The sequence below is a fragment of the Pieris napi genome, chromosome 2 (assembly GCF_905475465.1).
Source record: "Pieris napi chromosome 2, ilPieNapi1.2, whole genome shotgun sequence".
NCBI classification, from domain to species: Eukaryota; Metazoa; Arthropoda; class Insecta; order Lepidoptera; family Pieridae; genus Pieris; species Pieris napi.
In genome coordinates this window covers 887,025-903,626 of record NC_062235.1, presented here as the reverse complement: position 1 = coordinate 903,626, position 16,602 = coordinate 887,025, and the positions used below count along the sequence as shown (strand labels likewise).

Below are 16,602 nucleotides of genomic sequence, written 5' to 3'. Positions count from 1 at the left end.
AAATGTCACATAATCATAATATCACATATATAATAGAATCTGCGATAAAATAGCAAACGTAGAAAAAAAATTTATTTTACTGACTACAGACTAACCCTATCCTAATTCGTAAAAGTAAAGTAATGTTATGTTGGTTAGGAATACCAAAAATACGCATTAATCATTGATTCATTACTACCACTTACATTATCATTATCCCTTTTACATTTGTTTGCAATAATATCTTTCTGTTTAGATTTTCTAATAGCTTCTAGTCACTTCTGTACTTTATCTTTAGACACATCGCCTATTGAGGTCGGCAATCAAATGTTTGAAGAGAAAATGAGTAAAAAGCAAAAAACATATGCCAAGAAAAATTACATTATAGGAAAAAAATATAATCAATACCAAACAGGTCATTAAATTTATGTTAGTTAATGTGTAAAATTCACCCGCATAATAACAACAGCTTTTATATATTTCTTGACTGTGTTATTTTTTCATAAAAGAAATTACCTCTCAAACCGAACGCGAGTGTACAATAAAAAATTTAGGGGTTTTTAGTCGATCGGAATATTTTGTAGGAGTTGGATCACGGTGCTTATTATTAAGGTAATAAGCTATCCTATCCTATATATAATGTACTCTGTGGTCATAACTCAATACTTATATCCACAGATGAATAAAGCAAAGTGTTTAGTGTTACCAAATAAGTAATCTGTGCTCTATAGACCGAAGTCACCGAACACATTTTAACTTTAATTAAAATGTAAAACAAAATATTTACTATTTATTCATCACTTCAATTGTGGTTTATGATATGTATAACTTTAACGTCTATTATAAAAAGCTGTAATTACAAACTATATAATGTCGAACGTTATAAAATTTACACTAAAACAGGTTATGCCTGTATCAAAATATATTTCTTCCTTTCTTAACTCAGTTTATAATAAAAATGCGCGACAATATAGCAGCAGTCACAAGAATACAACAAATGCACATGATATTTACGAACAATTTACTGATTGGGAAACTTTGAATAAGAAGAAATCTATTAGCAAACCTATGAAGGCTTATTTGGAACGAGCAAGAGAACATGATGATTTTATGAAAAAGCAACAAATTGAGTACAACATCGGTAAGAGGCATCTAGCTAATATGATGGGTGAAGATCCCGAAACATTTACACAAAGAGATGTAGATAGAGCAATTGAATATTTGTTCCCTAGTGGTATTTACGATCCAGCAGCCAGGCCCTTAATGAAGCCACCTGAAGAAGTTTTTCCAGCTAGAAAAGCGGCTGAGTTTGATGAAGCTGGGCGACCTCATCATTTCCTATTTTATACTGGAAAGCCAAACTTTTTTAAATTACTTTATGATGCTGCAGAACATCTACAAAACTTGTATAAATTTGAAGATAAAGTGATAAGAAACAAAGCCACCCCAGACCAAAATAGTAAACTAGAACTATCATCAAGTGTTTGGGTTTCCAAAGATCAACTGGAAATAATGCTAGTAGAAACAATTTCAGATCTGGAATATGATAATTTTAAGTTAGTCATGGAGAGGTTAGTTTCTACACCATATTCTTACAAATGCATTGATTTCATTGAGAACTATAGGAAACCACTTGCCTCTCAGAAATTTGCATTAGAGATACCTAAGCCCAGTTTTGATGAAGAAGGTAGAGCATATATTACAACATATGAATGTTTAAGGAAGAAAGCAAGAGGGGATGTAACCATTCACTCTCCTGGAACAGGAAAAATTATAATTAATGGTAAAGACATAACCTACTTTGAGGACATACAGTCAAGAGAGCAAGTAATATTCCCCTTAATATTTACTGGCCTACAGAATAGTGTGGATGTGGAGTGCAACATCGAAGGTGGAGGTCCTTCAGGGCAAGCTGGGGCAATAAGATGGGGCATAGCTTGGGGCCTACGTAGTTTTGTTGATAAAAGTATGCTGGAATCAATGCAAGTTGCTGGTTTGCTCACCAGGGATCATCGTAGAAGAGAAAGAAAGAAGCCAGGTCAACCCGGTGCTAGAAAGAAGCCTACATGGAAGAGGAGATAGTTTCATAATATGTTATGTAGAAAATATTTAATTTCCTCATCTATGATAGGAATTAATGAAGATATTATAGATAATTTTCTTTTAACTACAAATTGTAACAGTATTTGTTCCAACTTTAATTTCAATTAGTTAGCTGGCAGTCTGTAACAAGTGGTATGTAATTATTTTGTACAACAATTGTTGGGAGATCGAGGCAAATAGAAATAAAACACAATCAAAAATTATTTATTTCATTTATTAATGACCCTGAATTTAGACTTTTCTATAAGACTTTTTCATTGTCTTTTTTCTACCTCCAATTTTCTTTTGGAACATTTTATTTTTGCGCTCCTTGTTATAAAGTCTCTTCTTCATAACAGATTTCAATTGTCGTCTCTCTTTATGAATTGAACCTTCAATTGATGTGTTAAAAAATTCTAATCCATCTGAAACAGGTAACCGTAATGCTATGATGGAGGAATCATAACTGTTTTGTTATAGAAACATTATTAACTAAAATTAATGTGATGCCTTCTAAATAAGTCTCTTTATTTAATTAGTTTTTAATCATCTTTCCAACTTACCTTTTAGTCTATTATCAAACTTTGTGAAAAACAAGTTTTCTCTCCATACAGCTTTTACTTCAGATTTTTCTGTTTGAACTGGTTCCTGAATTTTAGTTTCTTCATCCTCAGAATCTGATGAATCATATACAAATGGATTTTTTTCACCTGGGTCCAATGGATTCTTTACTTTTTTATCCATCTTTTTCTCAATTTGTACACTTTGTTTTTCTTGAACTTGTGGTTCTGCAAAGCAAAAGAGAACATTATCTTAAAAAAATAAAGTATAGCTCCCAATTTTATACATAGTGATTATTTGTGCCTTCTCTGAACACATGTTTGCAAAGAGAAACATTAATTATAAAGCTTTTGTTGTAATAACAAATCCTTTTAAGACACAGCATATAAATATTAAATTAAAACCTACCTTCGTCATTATTTTCTCCTTTTGAAAATAAACTACGTAAACTAAATGCTGTTGGTTGTGTGATACTTTCTTTTAAAACATCACTAACTTCATAAAATTGTTCCTTTGAGACTTCAACTTTTTCAATTTCCATTGGTACCGGCTCCGGCTCTTGTAACTCATTGTCCTTCAATTTTTTCTTTTTAGATTTCTTATTCTCTTGCTTTGGTTCAATTGGTGCAAGAAATTTTGCATGCTCAGGTTGTAAAGGATCAAATCGCAGCATACCAATTTTTGCCCTGTAATGCAGGCATTATGTATTTTGTATAATACTAGTGACCCATGGTTTCATCAGTATTAATGTGTTTGTAGCATTATGTTATACATATATATATATAGCTTTTGATAAATGAAAGAAATATTCTAATTTAGCAGTACGGAACTACTTAACTATATATTTGCCAACATATAAAAATATGTATATACCGAACCATATCCTGTGTTATTATAATTTTCAAAAATGAGGAAACAAGTTCTATTTTCAACTAAAAGAACCTAAAAAAAACATACTTGACTTTATTTGAAGGGTCATGTTGCCTTGTTTTAATTGGTACACCTAAAACATTCTGCAGGATATTAAGTTGTGTGGCCTTTTCATCTGCCTGATTTAATTCAATGTTCTCAATGTTGTCATCTTCCTCGTTTGACTCTTCGGCAAATCTTTCATCTAAGACAAACCGCTTATCAGTTTTGTACTTCGATTTTAGATCTAAAACCTACAAGAATTTGAAAAATGAATTACTAATTTCAAACGACACCTTGTAAGCTGAAATCTTAATACCTTGCGTAAGATTATTATTATTAAATAATTTTTCATTGTTCAGTAGTAAGTGAAAGAAAAAATTAATAAATCAAAGTAATTTTCTATACCTTTTGTCCCTTTCTTCCTTCGAATTGTTCTTTTATTTCAAAGTTAATTTCATCACCACTGCCATCTCCTTCAAACAAGTCTGGTTTTCTTTTACTGTTTGTTGTTTCAGATACATCTTCATTATCAGAAAAAAATATTTTTTTATTGGTAGGTTTATCCTAAAAAAAGGTAAGAATAAAATCCAATTGATAGATGTTTTAGTTATACATACAGAATAATAGATAAATAGTCAAAATGTTAAAAAAGCTATAAGCTAATGGTTGGTGCAGTTGATCTACAAAGAACCCAAATCTTTAAATTACTTAATATTTAAGATTATTTCACATGAAAACAAATATAGTATTTATGTCCAAGTTTTATATATAATAAGGGTAATGGTTTTATGTATAATAAGGGTAAGTTTCATAAAGTACTTACAATACCAATTAATCCAGTTTTGATCATCATTTTCTTTTCTTTGAACTCTTGTCTCTTTCTTTTCATAGACTCCAATCGTTTAGCTTCAGATTCTTGTTTCTTATCAAATTGAGACAGTTTAATGTCAACATTTCTTGAATTGTCATTGTAGTTCTTTGTTTTATGTTGAGGTTCCGAGTTAGAACCTGTATGACAATTTCCATCAGTTTTATCTTCAAAATCATTATCATTAATAAATTTTCTTTTATTATTTCTAGAAACTTCAAAGCTTTTCTTTGTACTAAAGTTACTTTCAAGAACCTGTAAAAGATACACATATATTATTAAGTATAGTATTGATTAGAGAATATATGTTGTAAACAACCTTTGGTGTGTCCTTTTGCTGAGCTTGTTCACGTTCCCTTTGGAGCCTCTCCAAAAAACTCTCACGAGCTCTAGTAACATATAATTGCCTTCCCAAAAACAATTCATTTGAAAAATGTTTTAAGCCTGCAAATCAAATAACTAATTTGAACAATGTTTGTCAATTCAGAGGAGAAATAATAAATTTTTGTATGAAATAACCAAATAAATAACAAGAAATGAATAATAGAAATAAATTACTTACATGCTTCTATATTGTATTCTGATGTACATAATGTGACAAAGGCAAATTTCTTTTTATCAGGTTCAGCGTCAGGTTTACATTTAATATCAATATTTACTATATCTCCAAAGGAGGAAAATTTTGCTGCTAAGTCCTTCTCGGAACTATTTTCAGGTAGATTTCCAACAAAAATACGAAAATTTGAATCCATTGTAACTTACAAAAATAATTTTAAAAACACATTAGTGTTAAACACAAACGACAAATAAAAATTAAGATAATTTATTTACTTGTAAAATAAAGTGGCATTAATTTCACAAGGCCACGGTGAGTTTATTTATAATATTTTTAGTTTATAACCTAAAACTGCGAATAGCTTAACTTGTGTTCACTGTTGACTGTTCATTCATGTGTTCATTTGACAAATGTGAATTGACAGTTGACACCACTCACTAGTGCAGTAATGCCAATTCTTTCCGAATTTTCCCCCTAAAACTAACGTCAGCTGATCATATAAATTGATATTTGATGGAGGATGCCAAATGCCAATTTAGATGATAAATATTTGGTTATTTTGGGAATTGGGATAATATTGAAATAAATCGGCTTATAATTGCAAATTTTAAATATCAATAAGGAATATGGCAAATTTAAAAAAATATATAGGTAAAAGTACCATTGTAAAAAATGGTAAAAAATCTAAACTTATGATAAAAACATCAAGTAGTATCATTATTTTTTAAGATATTGGAGCAAACTTAACTGACGGTATGTACCGAGGAATCTATCACGGTTCAAGGAAACATGACCCGGATTTACACAAGGTCTTAGACCGTGCATGGTCAGGGGGTCTCAATAAAATTATTATTACTGGAGGAAGCCTGTCAGAAAGTAAAGAGGCTTTACAACTTGCACGTACAGATTGTAAGTATTTTGAAATGGTAAATTTTATATGACTTAAAACACTAAAGTAGTTTTCAAATATAATTTTACTTATATTTATTATTTGAAATTATGAAGAAATAAAACAGTGGCGCTACAACCTCTTTAGGTCTAGGCGTCAGATTTCTGAATCTGTTTCATGATCATTTTTCATTCTAATAGGCAAGTCGGTGATTAGCCTCCAGTGCCTGACACACGCCGTAGACTTTTTGGGTCTAAGACATGTCCGACCTCACAATGTTTGCCTTCACTGTTTGAGCAAATGTTAAATGCGCACATAGTGAGTCCACCAACCGAAAATGTATTTCCAAACTAATTATGACTTCTAGAAATAGTGTACAATTTCAGGCTAACAATGTACTTAACGTACATTAAGTACATTGCTAGCTATTAGTCTTCTGACATTTACCATGCACAGAGGGTCTTACTTAGCAACTTAATAGAAAAAGGTGGTTTGGTACTCTTTTTCTTATGGCCATGTTATGTATTGTAATTATTTTCTTATATAAATTTCAGCAAGATTGTTTTCTACTGTAGGATGTCATCCAACTAGATGTGATGAATTTCTTAGTGATAGTCCGGAAACATACCTCAGTGATCTTAGTGACTTAATATTGGACAACAAAGACAAAGTTGTTGCTATTGGCGAATTTGGCCTGGACTATGAGAGACTAAATTTTTGTCAAAAGGATGTTCAACTCAAGTAGGTACTTTACAATTCTTGTTATGGAATTGTACTTAGAGCCATTATAGCCTTTTAACCTAACATATGTGAGTAAATAAGAAAAAAATTATTTCATACAAATTTCAATTTCAGACAAATTACTATGCTATTAATAGCATAGTAATTTGTCTGAAATTCATTTAATTCCCATCATCGAACATAAAACTAAACCTAAATATTTTCGAAGAGATTTATACTTTAATGAAGATCAGTAGATTTCTCCATCCCATTGCCACCATGTTTGAGTGTTATAATTTTTGTTTTAGATATTTTGAATTACAATTGCAGTTATGTCATAATCACAAATTGCCACTGTTTCTGCACTGCAGAGAGGCTGCTGATGATTTGGTATTGATTTTAGAGAAACATCGGGATAGTATTACTGGTGGAGTTGTTCATTCCTTTGATGGCTCCTATAATGCCCTTCAAAAGATTTTAGAATTAAATTTGCACATAGGTATAAATGGATGGTAAGTAATGTTATAATACAATATAATGAGCCCATTTTTTTTAGAATAGTATACATTTTCAATATGTATAAAAAAAATTAAAATTAACAACACTAGCAGCTTTGCCTTGCCTACTGAACAGTGTTAACCTAGTGTCTTCAGTGTGTGACTTTCAAGGAATACATCGTGAGGAAACCGGCTTGCCTTAGATCCAAAATGTCCACGGCTTGTGTCAGGCACAAGAGACTGTTCACCTACTTGCCTATAAGATTGGCAAATGATCATTAAACAGATACAGAAACCTGAGGCCTAAATCAATAATAAAATAAGGTTATAGCGCCACTGATTTATTTATTTATTTAATGCCTCTAGCTTAAGTTTTCTTTGGCCCTTAGAAATAGATAGCATCAGTTTGCTAAATTTTTACTTATCCTTAAAAGGCCTTTCAAGTCTGGTCAACATTCTGCAAATATAGCTCTTTTTCAGCTCATTAAGAACAGAAGAAAATCTAGAAGTTGTTGCAAAGATACCACAAGATAAGTTACTTATTGAAACCGACAGCCCTTGGTGTGAAGTTAAACCGACACACCCAGGACACAAACATGTAGTTACAAAACAACCAACAGTTAAAAAAGAAAAGTTGACTTTGGAAAATGATAGTCTTGTTAAAGGGAGAAATGAACCTGTAAATATTGTGTATGTATTTTACAGTTTGTTTAAATTTATTAAATTCTTGCTTAAGCTGCTTATTCAAACTTTAGCTTTCAACTCATTAACCCCTAAATTTCATGTATGTATGTATGTATGTACGTTGAATATCGGGAAATAATTCTTTACTTTTTTAATATTATTTTCTTACAGACAAGTTTTGGAAATTTTAGCGGCAATACGAAATGAAGACATCAACGAACTTGCAGAAGCTATTTATGAAAATACCACCAAGTTATTTTTTAAGGATAAAACATGTTAATTTTCTATATAAATAGAAAACTTACATTATTTAGTTTTTTTTAATATCTTATTTAAGTGGAGACGTTTTCATCATCGCATGGTGTACTTGTTTTATTTCCTTACTTATTAAAAGCGCGCCTAAAGCTAGCAAAATTTATGATTTGACCCGCTTTAGTGACAAATGCAATCATCGTGGCGCAACAGTCAACATCATGCAAAATATAGGTACATATCATTTTCAATAAATTAGCATCTGTTTTGTTTACATGTATTACGCGGTTTGATTTGAAATTTAATGGAATATTTCCATAATTAAATAATCATACTAATATTATAAATGCTAAAGTGTGTTAGTGTACTTTTGGGGAATTGTTTATTTTCTACTCAAAGCTGTTCTTGTATCAATGTAGTTCGCGTGAGATGAGACAAAAGTTTAAGAACTGTGATTTTTTTAAGTCAATCATTAAAATTATAGTAAAGGATCAATGCATATTTATTACTTTTAATTCAAACATAACATATTTAGATAAAATCTAATCTACGATGAGTGATTCTGCTTAATGCCCGGTCTTAAGTTAAGTCTCTTGCACAAAGCTAACACTGCTCTTAATAGTCCTTAGATCCTTACAAATAAATTAGGTAATGAAAATTTACTAAGTTCAAAGGAAACATACTTTGGAAAGCTTAGTAATGTGGACCAAAGACGGCTTGTTTATAATTTAAATGTTATTGTTACTTTCTGATTTAAAAAAATATGATAAAAGAAACACGTTTTAATTAAGATTCTGTATTAAAATTTAAAACACACTCAACACAAAATAAATACACTACAAAAACTTATAGCAATATTTTCTACATTAACACTGTGATTTCATGATGGTAACTAGAATTTTATTTCAAAATCATTAAACAAAATGCAATTGGGAATGCTTAAGAATACTGAACACCTAATTAATGTCATGGATTACATAAAAATAATACATTCAATCCATTTTTTTTAAAGTAAGTAAAATATATAAAAAACCTCAATTTGTTTATGTAATTCAATTCATTTCTTTAAAATACTACTCATAATTTCGTTGTTGATGTAACAATTAACAATTAAATTTGTGCTTGATAACTCATTTAAATGGATTATAAGGTAATAAAATAATTGCTCATACTCTATAATGTGGTGCCGATTTATTAATTGATGACCTTAGATGTAAGTTATCTAGTATTGCTAAATGTTAAATCTTATAGAAAGAGATAAAAGACATTACTGCTTTATGAGTAGCACCACATTACAGTAAGCATAACAATGTCCAAACTGCTAATTTAATTAGTAAAATTGTGTCAACCTACAACAGTAAATATTACTTTACAAATCTATGGTGATGGCTAGTTTTCTATCGATTACTAAAACAATTATGTGATATTTTCATGACATATCTTAAAACTACTCAAAGGAGGCGATCATTGAATTTTCTGTAAAAAATATATGAATATTATTATGATTAGCAAACAGTAACCACACTCAACTTTCAAACATTCATAGTAGAAAAATCACTATGACCTTGTAAAACATGGTTGACACAATAACACTAACTCACTGTTCATAATTCCCACATATATCTTCAGGGAATCTTCGAATATGTATGTACCTGTTCACGGAACCAGTGGAAATAGTCGTTCACATGAGACCTGGTAGCATTAAGTGCTAGTTGGGTTTTAACTTGCAAGATCTCTGGTGCCCAGTTGCCTCTGTAACATAACAAAATTATCACTAATAATTCAGCGGATACAGTTCTGTAGTTCAGAGGACTTAGAATAAATTATTGCAGATACAATAAATGAGGCAAATAAAATGTTATGTAATAATGTATGTTTTTAAATTGAAACAACATGGAAGATGTTACTATATATACTTATTACTTATACTTGCGAGGGCTGCTCATTTATGAATAGCAAATGTCTCGACTAAAAAAACATTTAAATCTTGAATAGATAAACTAACTAAACTAAACTAACATTGAAAATTCTTTTGAATAAATCTATTCATGATTCCATAAAAATTTGATTGACTAAAACTTTTTAAAATCAATTAACATCTACTTTAAACAAATCTTGTTAACCTTGAAAACATGAAATGACAAAAAATTGATCAAAATGCAAACTTACACAAAAACTTTCGTTGCCAAGTATTCAGCAACAACTTGGTAATATTCATTAGAATATTTTTTTATTGTGTCCAAACCGCTCACAAAATATGTTTGAATTGTTTCAACTGCACCAGGGATGTATTGGTCTATAGTAGCTACAATCACTGGTGTCTTCTCTATAACATATTCTTTCATATTCCCATAAAGGATTCCTGTTTTCTTCACACCAATGGCGAAGAGGTCCTTAGAGAGTTGAGAGTAGGGTTTTGAGAATTCAACTGCCTGTGTATAGTAAATTGGTACATTTGTCTCAAGCCAGATGTATCCACGAGCAGATGAAGAAAGAGTCTTCTGCCATGCTTTTTGACTGTGTTCTAACAATCCTAGATCATTCAAAAGTTGACCAGTTGTGCTTTCTGAAAAAGTATTTATAATTTTATTTCAAATATAACAATTCTATAAATTTAAATGAATCTTAAAAGCATTTAATTCAATGTTTGATGATACAAAGTAAAAAATATAATTGCAAAGAAACAAAATAAGAAATTACACTTAATCTAAAAACATTACAATTGCAATTTATATAACAAAAATTGCAGAAAATCTGTACATAATCCATCCATATACGAAAAATAACAATAGAGGTTAAAAAGGTCATTACAGTATAAAAAAAATTACTGTTTTCCTTTCCAAAGTTCAACATTTTCATAATTAAGCCATTTAAATTTTAAAAAGGAATGAGACACTAGAAAGAAATACCAATTACAAATGTGCTAAACCTGATGTAACTATTACAGTAACTTATTTATTAATCAAAGGATTACTATGCTCGATAGAACCAGTGAATGCTGATGACTGCTAATGAGGATTCAAATTATATTGGCTGTAATATTAATATCAATATTTTCAAATTATATAATGTAACTTACTCGGAAAGTTTCCATTAACTCGGGAGACATCATAAGAAATAAGCCCAGTTATACCCACTAACAGGAACAAAATTGCCCACATCCAAGGAAATCTTCTTGTACTTGTCATCCTGTCTAAGATATCCTGTGAACAAATTTTTTAGAGTAGAATTGTTATGATCTGTATTGTAATACATTACATGTAATAATTGGAAGCAATTGGATCCTTATCTTAATGCACAAAACCAAAATGAAATAACTGTAGTTTCAGGATTTATATTTTACTCAACCTATGCCTAACACATATTGTCTTAAGTCTGTAAAATAAAGACAAACTTTATCATTATCACTCTGCACTAACACTTTAAAGCACTATTTTATAATGTTATGTTATCCAATATTATAAAAAAATTACACAGAAATCAAACTTCTATAACAATCAAAATTAAAAAAATATATAGTTTTAGTGAAAAAATCTACTAATTGAAATCATAAGACCCCCACAAAGCTTCAGTATATATTGAACAACAGCGAAACAGTTACTAGCGGATGTAACGTGGTAAGTCTAATAGCTGTTCTTTACAGAGGTATTTAGTAAACAAGTTTTTCCTCTAAAACAACGCCCTTTAGAAAATAAAATAGTTAAATGTAATTTTACTTTTAGGAGTCCTTTACTTTAGTACGTTGGTCTTATTCAACCCTTGGAAGCTTTAACAAATTTACTAACGTAGTATTTTAGTTTGTCTTATAATATAACTTCGATGATATTCGATTTTTTCGACCGAAGCGACCCTTCCCAGATATAGCTGACACAAACTAAATAGGCATAATGACAACTGGCAATTGGCATATCATGTAGTGAAAGTTATCCAGGTTACACGTCAACCGAAAATCAATAATCTGTGCCGTTTACAACGTATTCGTTTAGTTATTTGAATCTGTACAAGAATTAAGAAGGCGGTGTATTTGAAATATATCTAATTATATATGATTTTTAAAAGGTTATTTTTCACACACATACACACGAACACAAACATTTTTCAACGGTTTCCATAAACATTGACGGTTTTGAGTGCAGCCTAAAATTAGTTAAATTCAGAGCCAAAGTAAAGCTCAATATGATTACTGTATGTCAAAACCAATAAAATAAACAGTCATTTTGGACCCGGAATCTTACCCTAAGACCCACTATTATGTATTAATTATCTGCACACACCTGACATATTCTGTTAGCCTTAACAACAGTCTCATCCTTTTTCTTCCCCTTCAAAAATTCACCACAAACCTCCTTGTATTGAGTAATTGTTATTTTAAGTGACTTATGCTTTAGCTTTCGACTGACTTCTGCCCAATTTGTGTCTAAAAAATTATAAAATTGTAAAATACTTTTTGTTAAAAATAAATATTATTAGGTAAAATTTTGCTTACCAATATATTCAATCAGAGTGGCACTTTGCTTGCTGCATCTACTAAACAATTGTCGCCATGTGGCATTGCATGAGTCATCCATAGCTAAGCAGTTAACCAGGGTCTCGACTATCACTTTGTTGTAAGGATCCAAATTGGTTCCGCTGAGGTATTGATTGGGTAGTTTCTTCATAAACTGATTGAAGGTCACTTGAAGTTTATTACCACTCTTACTGAAGTAAATATCCTGAAATTAAATATTTAATGAAGTAAACTTGTAAATATAAAGGCAATTTGCATGTTAGATTGATATTGTATAACACATCTTGATGAATTTCATTCATCATATGAACATACAGCATCCTATCATAACCTAAAAATCTTAAATACCTAGACATTTTAAAGCTAAGTAATAAGTACTTCATTATTATGTTTTATTATATATGATAAAGAAGATATATTTAAATTTAGTTTTACAAATATCAATAGAATTTACCTTATATTTAACTAATTGCTTGATAAGGTCACTTGACAGCTCCTTGGACAGTCCATTCCTCTTACTGTTAATTGTATCAAACATTGCCAGTAACTGTTCCTGACTAACCCTGGTATCATCCATCCTAGCGTGCCTATCTAGGTGGTTGGAGAGGTATGCAATTATGTACTTGGTGTAGTTCTTCAACTCAATTATAGGGAGGAATATTTCTTGCCAAACTGAAAAAGAAACTCATTATTTTAAAATAGGTAAGTATTATCAAAGAATACAAACAAATAGATGTTTTCTTAACAGAAGTAGTATTTTAGGTTTCACAAATTTTAAATTCTTTCTTGTGTGCCTTGGAAATTTATGTAATTAATCAGTCTGCTTCTACAACAGAGGTTGATAAGCACGAGAAGGCCTACATTTTAGTATAAAAACTTTATTAATATTAAAATGTGATGTCTGTGATAACAATTATTGTCCCTGCTTTTGGTAGACAAACACACAACAAAACATCACTACTTTCTCTGTGGCAAGTGCCTATTATAATTGAGTTTTATAAAGCACATAGTGTAATCATAAAAACAATTTTACTTAATTATCTACATACACAACTAAGTGTAAGTACAGTGTAAACTCTTTATAACGTCATTCATTAAAGCAACTCTCTATAAATGTAAAAATTAATTAAATTTATTTGGTTTAACCCAATATCCATACATTAATTCTTCCTTCCCTATAACTAAACCTCTCTATAACGAATAAAAATGCTCATTCCCTTGAAATTCATTATAAAGAGTTTACACTGTATATATTATAACGTCTTTTAGAAATATTTGCAGTAAACTGCAGTCATACCTGACTTTGGTTTTGATAAACAACTTTTACATAAGAATAGCACTCATGGTTTACATAGTGAATAAAGTAATAAGATAAAAACTGAGTTAGTTTCTTATCAGCTACCTTAGAACATGTCATAATGATAAATGATCTCACCTAGATTTAAAAAATTCTTAAGATAATAAAAATATAGTAAACCATTTCCATTTTCTATGGAACACGCTTTATATGCTTTTACAAGGTTCTTCATTATGATTTGTAAAAAAAGTATTGCTGGTCGAGTCTCTTGTCATGTTCATATATATTTCTGACCTATTAGATTGTGCCAATTACTTAAGAAAACATCATATGGAGCAGTTAATCCAGCAGTATATAAGGGTTGTTTTACACAAACTTAGTTACATGTATTATATATTTACCTTTCATTCCATCTGCAAAGTTATTATGTCCGCCTTGGCCTAAAGCCCATAAGAGTGATAAACCAATGGGTGGGCGGTTTTGGTATGAGTTTCTGAGACTCACACTCTTTGGTAAGGAGGTGATACAGAAATCGGAATTTTCTAGAGCTAACATCTGTAGAAGTAATCTATGCCCATTAACAGACTGACCTGTAACATGACATGACATTAGATCATACATTGATATTATTAGTTTATAGTTCATACAGCATCCTAAATGGTACTAATCACATACTATTAGTAAAAAATACATACCTCTGCTCATGTCATTTGCAAGAGCTGTAAGAGTAACATCAAAGAAAAGTTGAGTATTTGCTTTTCCAGCATCTCGAAGTACATTATCTAGACTAGCTCTTATGTCAATTGGCAACACACTGACTGGGTAATTTGGAGGGTAATTAGAAAATGTGGGATCATCAACATCTATAGGAATTTTTGAATTTAAGAAATTAGCTAATTCTTTCAACCAAACCAAAGGAGCATTTGAGAACCTAACTTTATTTGTGGCAATTATATTGGCTAGTTCTGTGGCATCAATCTGAAATATAATGTAATATTAATATTTATAATTAATTATATGGAATTAAAATTAACACAATTTCAATAAAAATATTTTTTATTGGATACCAAATAACACAAAATAAATCGTATAACTTCCATTGCCACATTTGAAAGGTTTCTTGTACATGAAATAGGATTATTACATCTTACTATCACATTACTAAAATAATGCGTAAATTTTGCGAATTTTTTTTTAAATTGCAATTACTTAAACTTTCTGAATACGATTTATTCCTTAAGCCTCATGGGCAAAATAGTAGTGATAAAAAAAAATGTAAAATTTTCTTACCGCTTCTAAAGCCTCTGCTATTGTTTTTGGAGGTTTTGGTTTTGACGGTTCTTTCTTTTCTTGTTTTTTAGATTTTTTTTCCCCGTCTTTCTTTTTTTCTTTGGTTTTTGTTGTATCATCGATTTCCATGCCATCGTAATATGATTTAATCTGCGATGCTGGAACTGCAGAATTAACAATTTACAAAATTAAATTGACATTTCTGGTTTCAGTGAATTTAATGTATTTAAATATACTTACCTAAATCTTCGAGTTTAGGTCCATTTTTGATCGACTTTTTATCTTCGTTAGTATTTTTCATTTTCCCATTTTGGGATTTCTTGTTCTTTCCAACAACTTCCCATTGACCACTAGCCATTACGAAAAAGGTATTATAAAATTGAGATCAAACTAGTTAAAGTTTCGTAAATAAATGGAAAGCCGAAAGCGGTAAGTTACACGTCAAAAATAATTTACAAAAAACGTCAAACTGAAATTTGAAAGGATTGAAGAAACCCCCTTATTGGCTGCTTAGATTCCACTTCGACAAGACGTGGCCACTGTAGTGACAGGATGCATTCAACGGATGCATTTATAAACCACATGCACTTTGTGCGTTTTCCAATTACAGAGCATTTTGCGACTCAGTGCCGCACAATGCCGCATAATGCTGAAGCTTAATTGGAACGTGAATTAGTTTTCAAATGCATCAGCAGAGTGCGCTAAGTCAGTTTTGTAAAAAAAATGTTGAATTTGTATGAATCGAGTTAGCAACCTCATTAATGTATAAATAATGTAGTAAGCAATAATAATTGGTTGAAAACTTTTTACGCTTATTTTAATCATCAAATTATTTCATTAACATTTTTTTTATTGAAATAATAGAAAACCTTTAAAGAATATAAGGTTTTAACAAGCTAAATTAACAGTAAAATATTTAGTTTCATGTAAGAAGTTTACATCATTTACGTTTTGAGTAATATTTTTTAATGATTTCTAAAAAAATTATATACTTTTTCAAAACCATTGCAATTATTTCTAAAGTATAATCCTGTAAAATAAATTTGTTTACAGATTCGAATTTTAAAATAAAATTGTATTCATATTATTTTAAATGTGGAATATAAAAAAGTAACTATTTATCATCCATACTAATATTTTTTTTTTGCAGTTTGAAATAACTTTAATTATTTTCAAAATCTACGACGAAACGAAAGCCTTACAAATTTTTCAACAATAAATAATATTTACTAACGAAAATTTCGATAAATGCCAACTTAAAGAACTGAATACTGATTACTGGTCAATTTTCTGTCACTGTGTTGGTATTGTTTGCGAGAAGCTCGCGAGAGCATTCGTTTTGAGAGTGCTCAATTGTGCGAAGCGTTGCTGTAGTTGGAACACTCGACGTTGAGCATTATGCCGCAAAATGCGCTCTAGTGCTGTAATTGGAAAACGCACTTTTTTATCAGCAAATGAATATACAATAAATTTAAATAAACATTATTAATTTATTATAAAAATATAAA

The 16,602-nt window shown here is 30.2% G+C and overlaps 4 protein-coding genes across 4 annotated transcripts; 2 read left to right on the top strand and 2 right to left on the bottom strand.

The window, feature by feature from the left end:
• The first annotated feature begins 693 nt into the window (after positions 1 to 693).
• Positions 694 to 2,285, top strand: LOC125060425 (28S ribosomal protein S9, mitochondrial). The gene has a single exon (XM_047665332.1). The coding sequence runs from the start codon at positions 850 to 852 to the stop codon at positions 2,059 to 2,061; it is 1,212 nt and encodes a 403-aa protein (XP_047521288.1). The 5' UTR covers positions 694 to 849; the 3' UTR covers positions 2,062 to 2,285.
• On the bottom strand, positions 2,281 to 5,364 carry LOC125060389 (probable RNA-binding protein CG14230). The gene is made up of 8 exons (XM_047665275.1): positions 4,965 to 5,364; positions 4,722 to 4,846; positions 4,358 to 4,657; positions 3,940 to 4,098; positions 3,580 to 3,785; positions 3,031 to 3,308; positions 2,625 to 2,849; positions 2,281 to 2,486 (listed from the first exon to the last, which is right to left on the bottom strand). The coding sequence occupies exons 1-8, from the start codon at positions 5,152 to 5,154 to the stop codon at positions 2,314 to 2,316; spliced, it is 1,656 nt and encodes a 551-aa protein (XP_047521231.1). The 5' UTR covers positions 5,155 to 5,364; the 3' UTR covers positions 2,281 to 2,313.
• Positions 5,365 to 5,463: 99 nt separating this feature from the next.
• LOC125060434 (deoxyribonuclease TATDN1) lies at positions 5,464 to 8,054 on the top strand. Its single transcript, XM_047665343.1, has 6 exons — positions 5,464 to 5,609; positions 5,688 to 5,867; positions 6,402 to 6,588; positions 6,876 to 7,079; positions 7,545 to 7,754; positions 7,920 to 8,054. The coding sequence occupies exons 1-6, from the start codon at positions 5,585 to 5,587 to the stop codon at positions 8,026 to 8,028; spliced, it is 915 nt and encodes a 304-aa protein (XP_047521299.1). The 5' UTR covers positions 5,464 to 5,584; the 3' UTR covers positions 8,029 to 8,054.
• A 958-nt stretch (positions 8,055 to 9,012) lies between these two features.
• LOC125060380 (transmembrane protein 214) lies at positions 9,013 to 15,559 on the bottom strand. Its single transcript, XM_047665264.1, has 10 exons — positions 15,335 to 15,559; positions 15,095 to 15,258; positions 14,500 to 14,782; positions 14,206 to 14,394; positions 12,962 to 13,179; positions 12,487 to 12,712; positions 12,275 to 12,417; positions 11,080 to 11,203; positions 10,170 to 10,566; positions 9,013 to 9,752 (listed from the first exon to the last, which is right to left on the bottom strand). The coding sequence occupies exons 1-10, from the start codon at positions 15,450 to 15,452 to the stop codon at positions 9,626 to 9,628; spliced, it is 1,989 nt and encodes a 662-aa protein (XP_047521220.1). The 5' UTR covers positions 15,453 to 15,559; the 3' UTR covers positions 9,013 to 9,625.
• Positions 15,560 to 16,602: the final 1,043 nt, after the last annotated feature.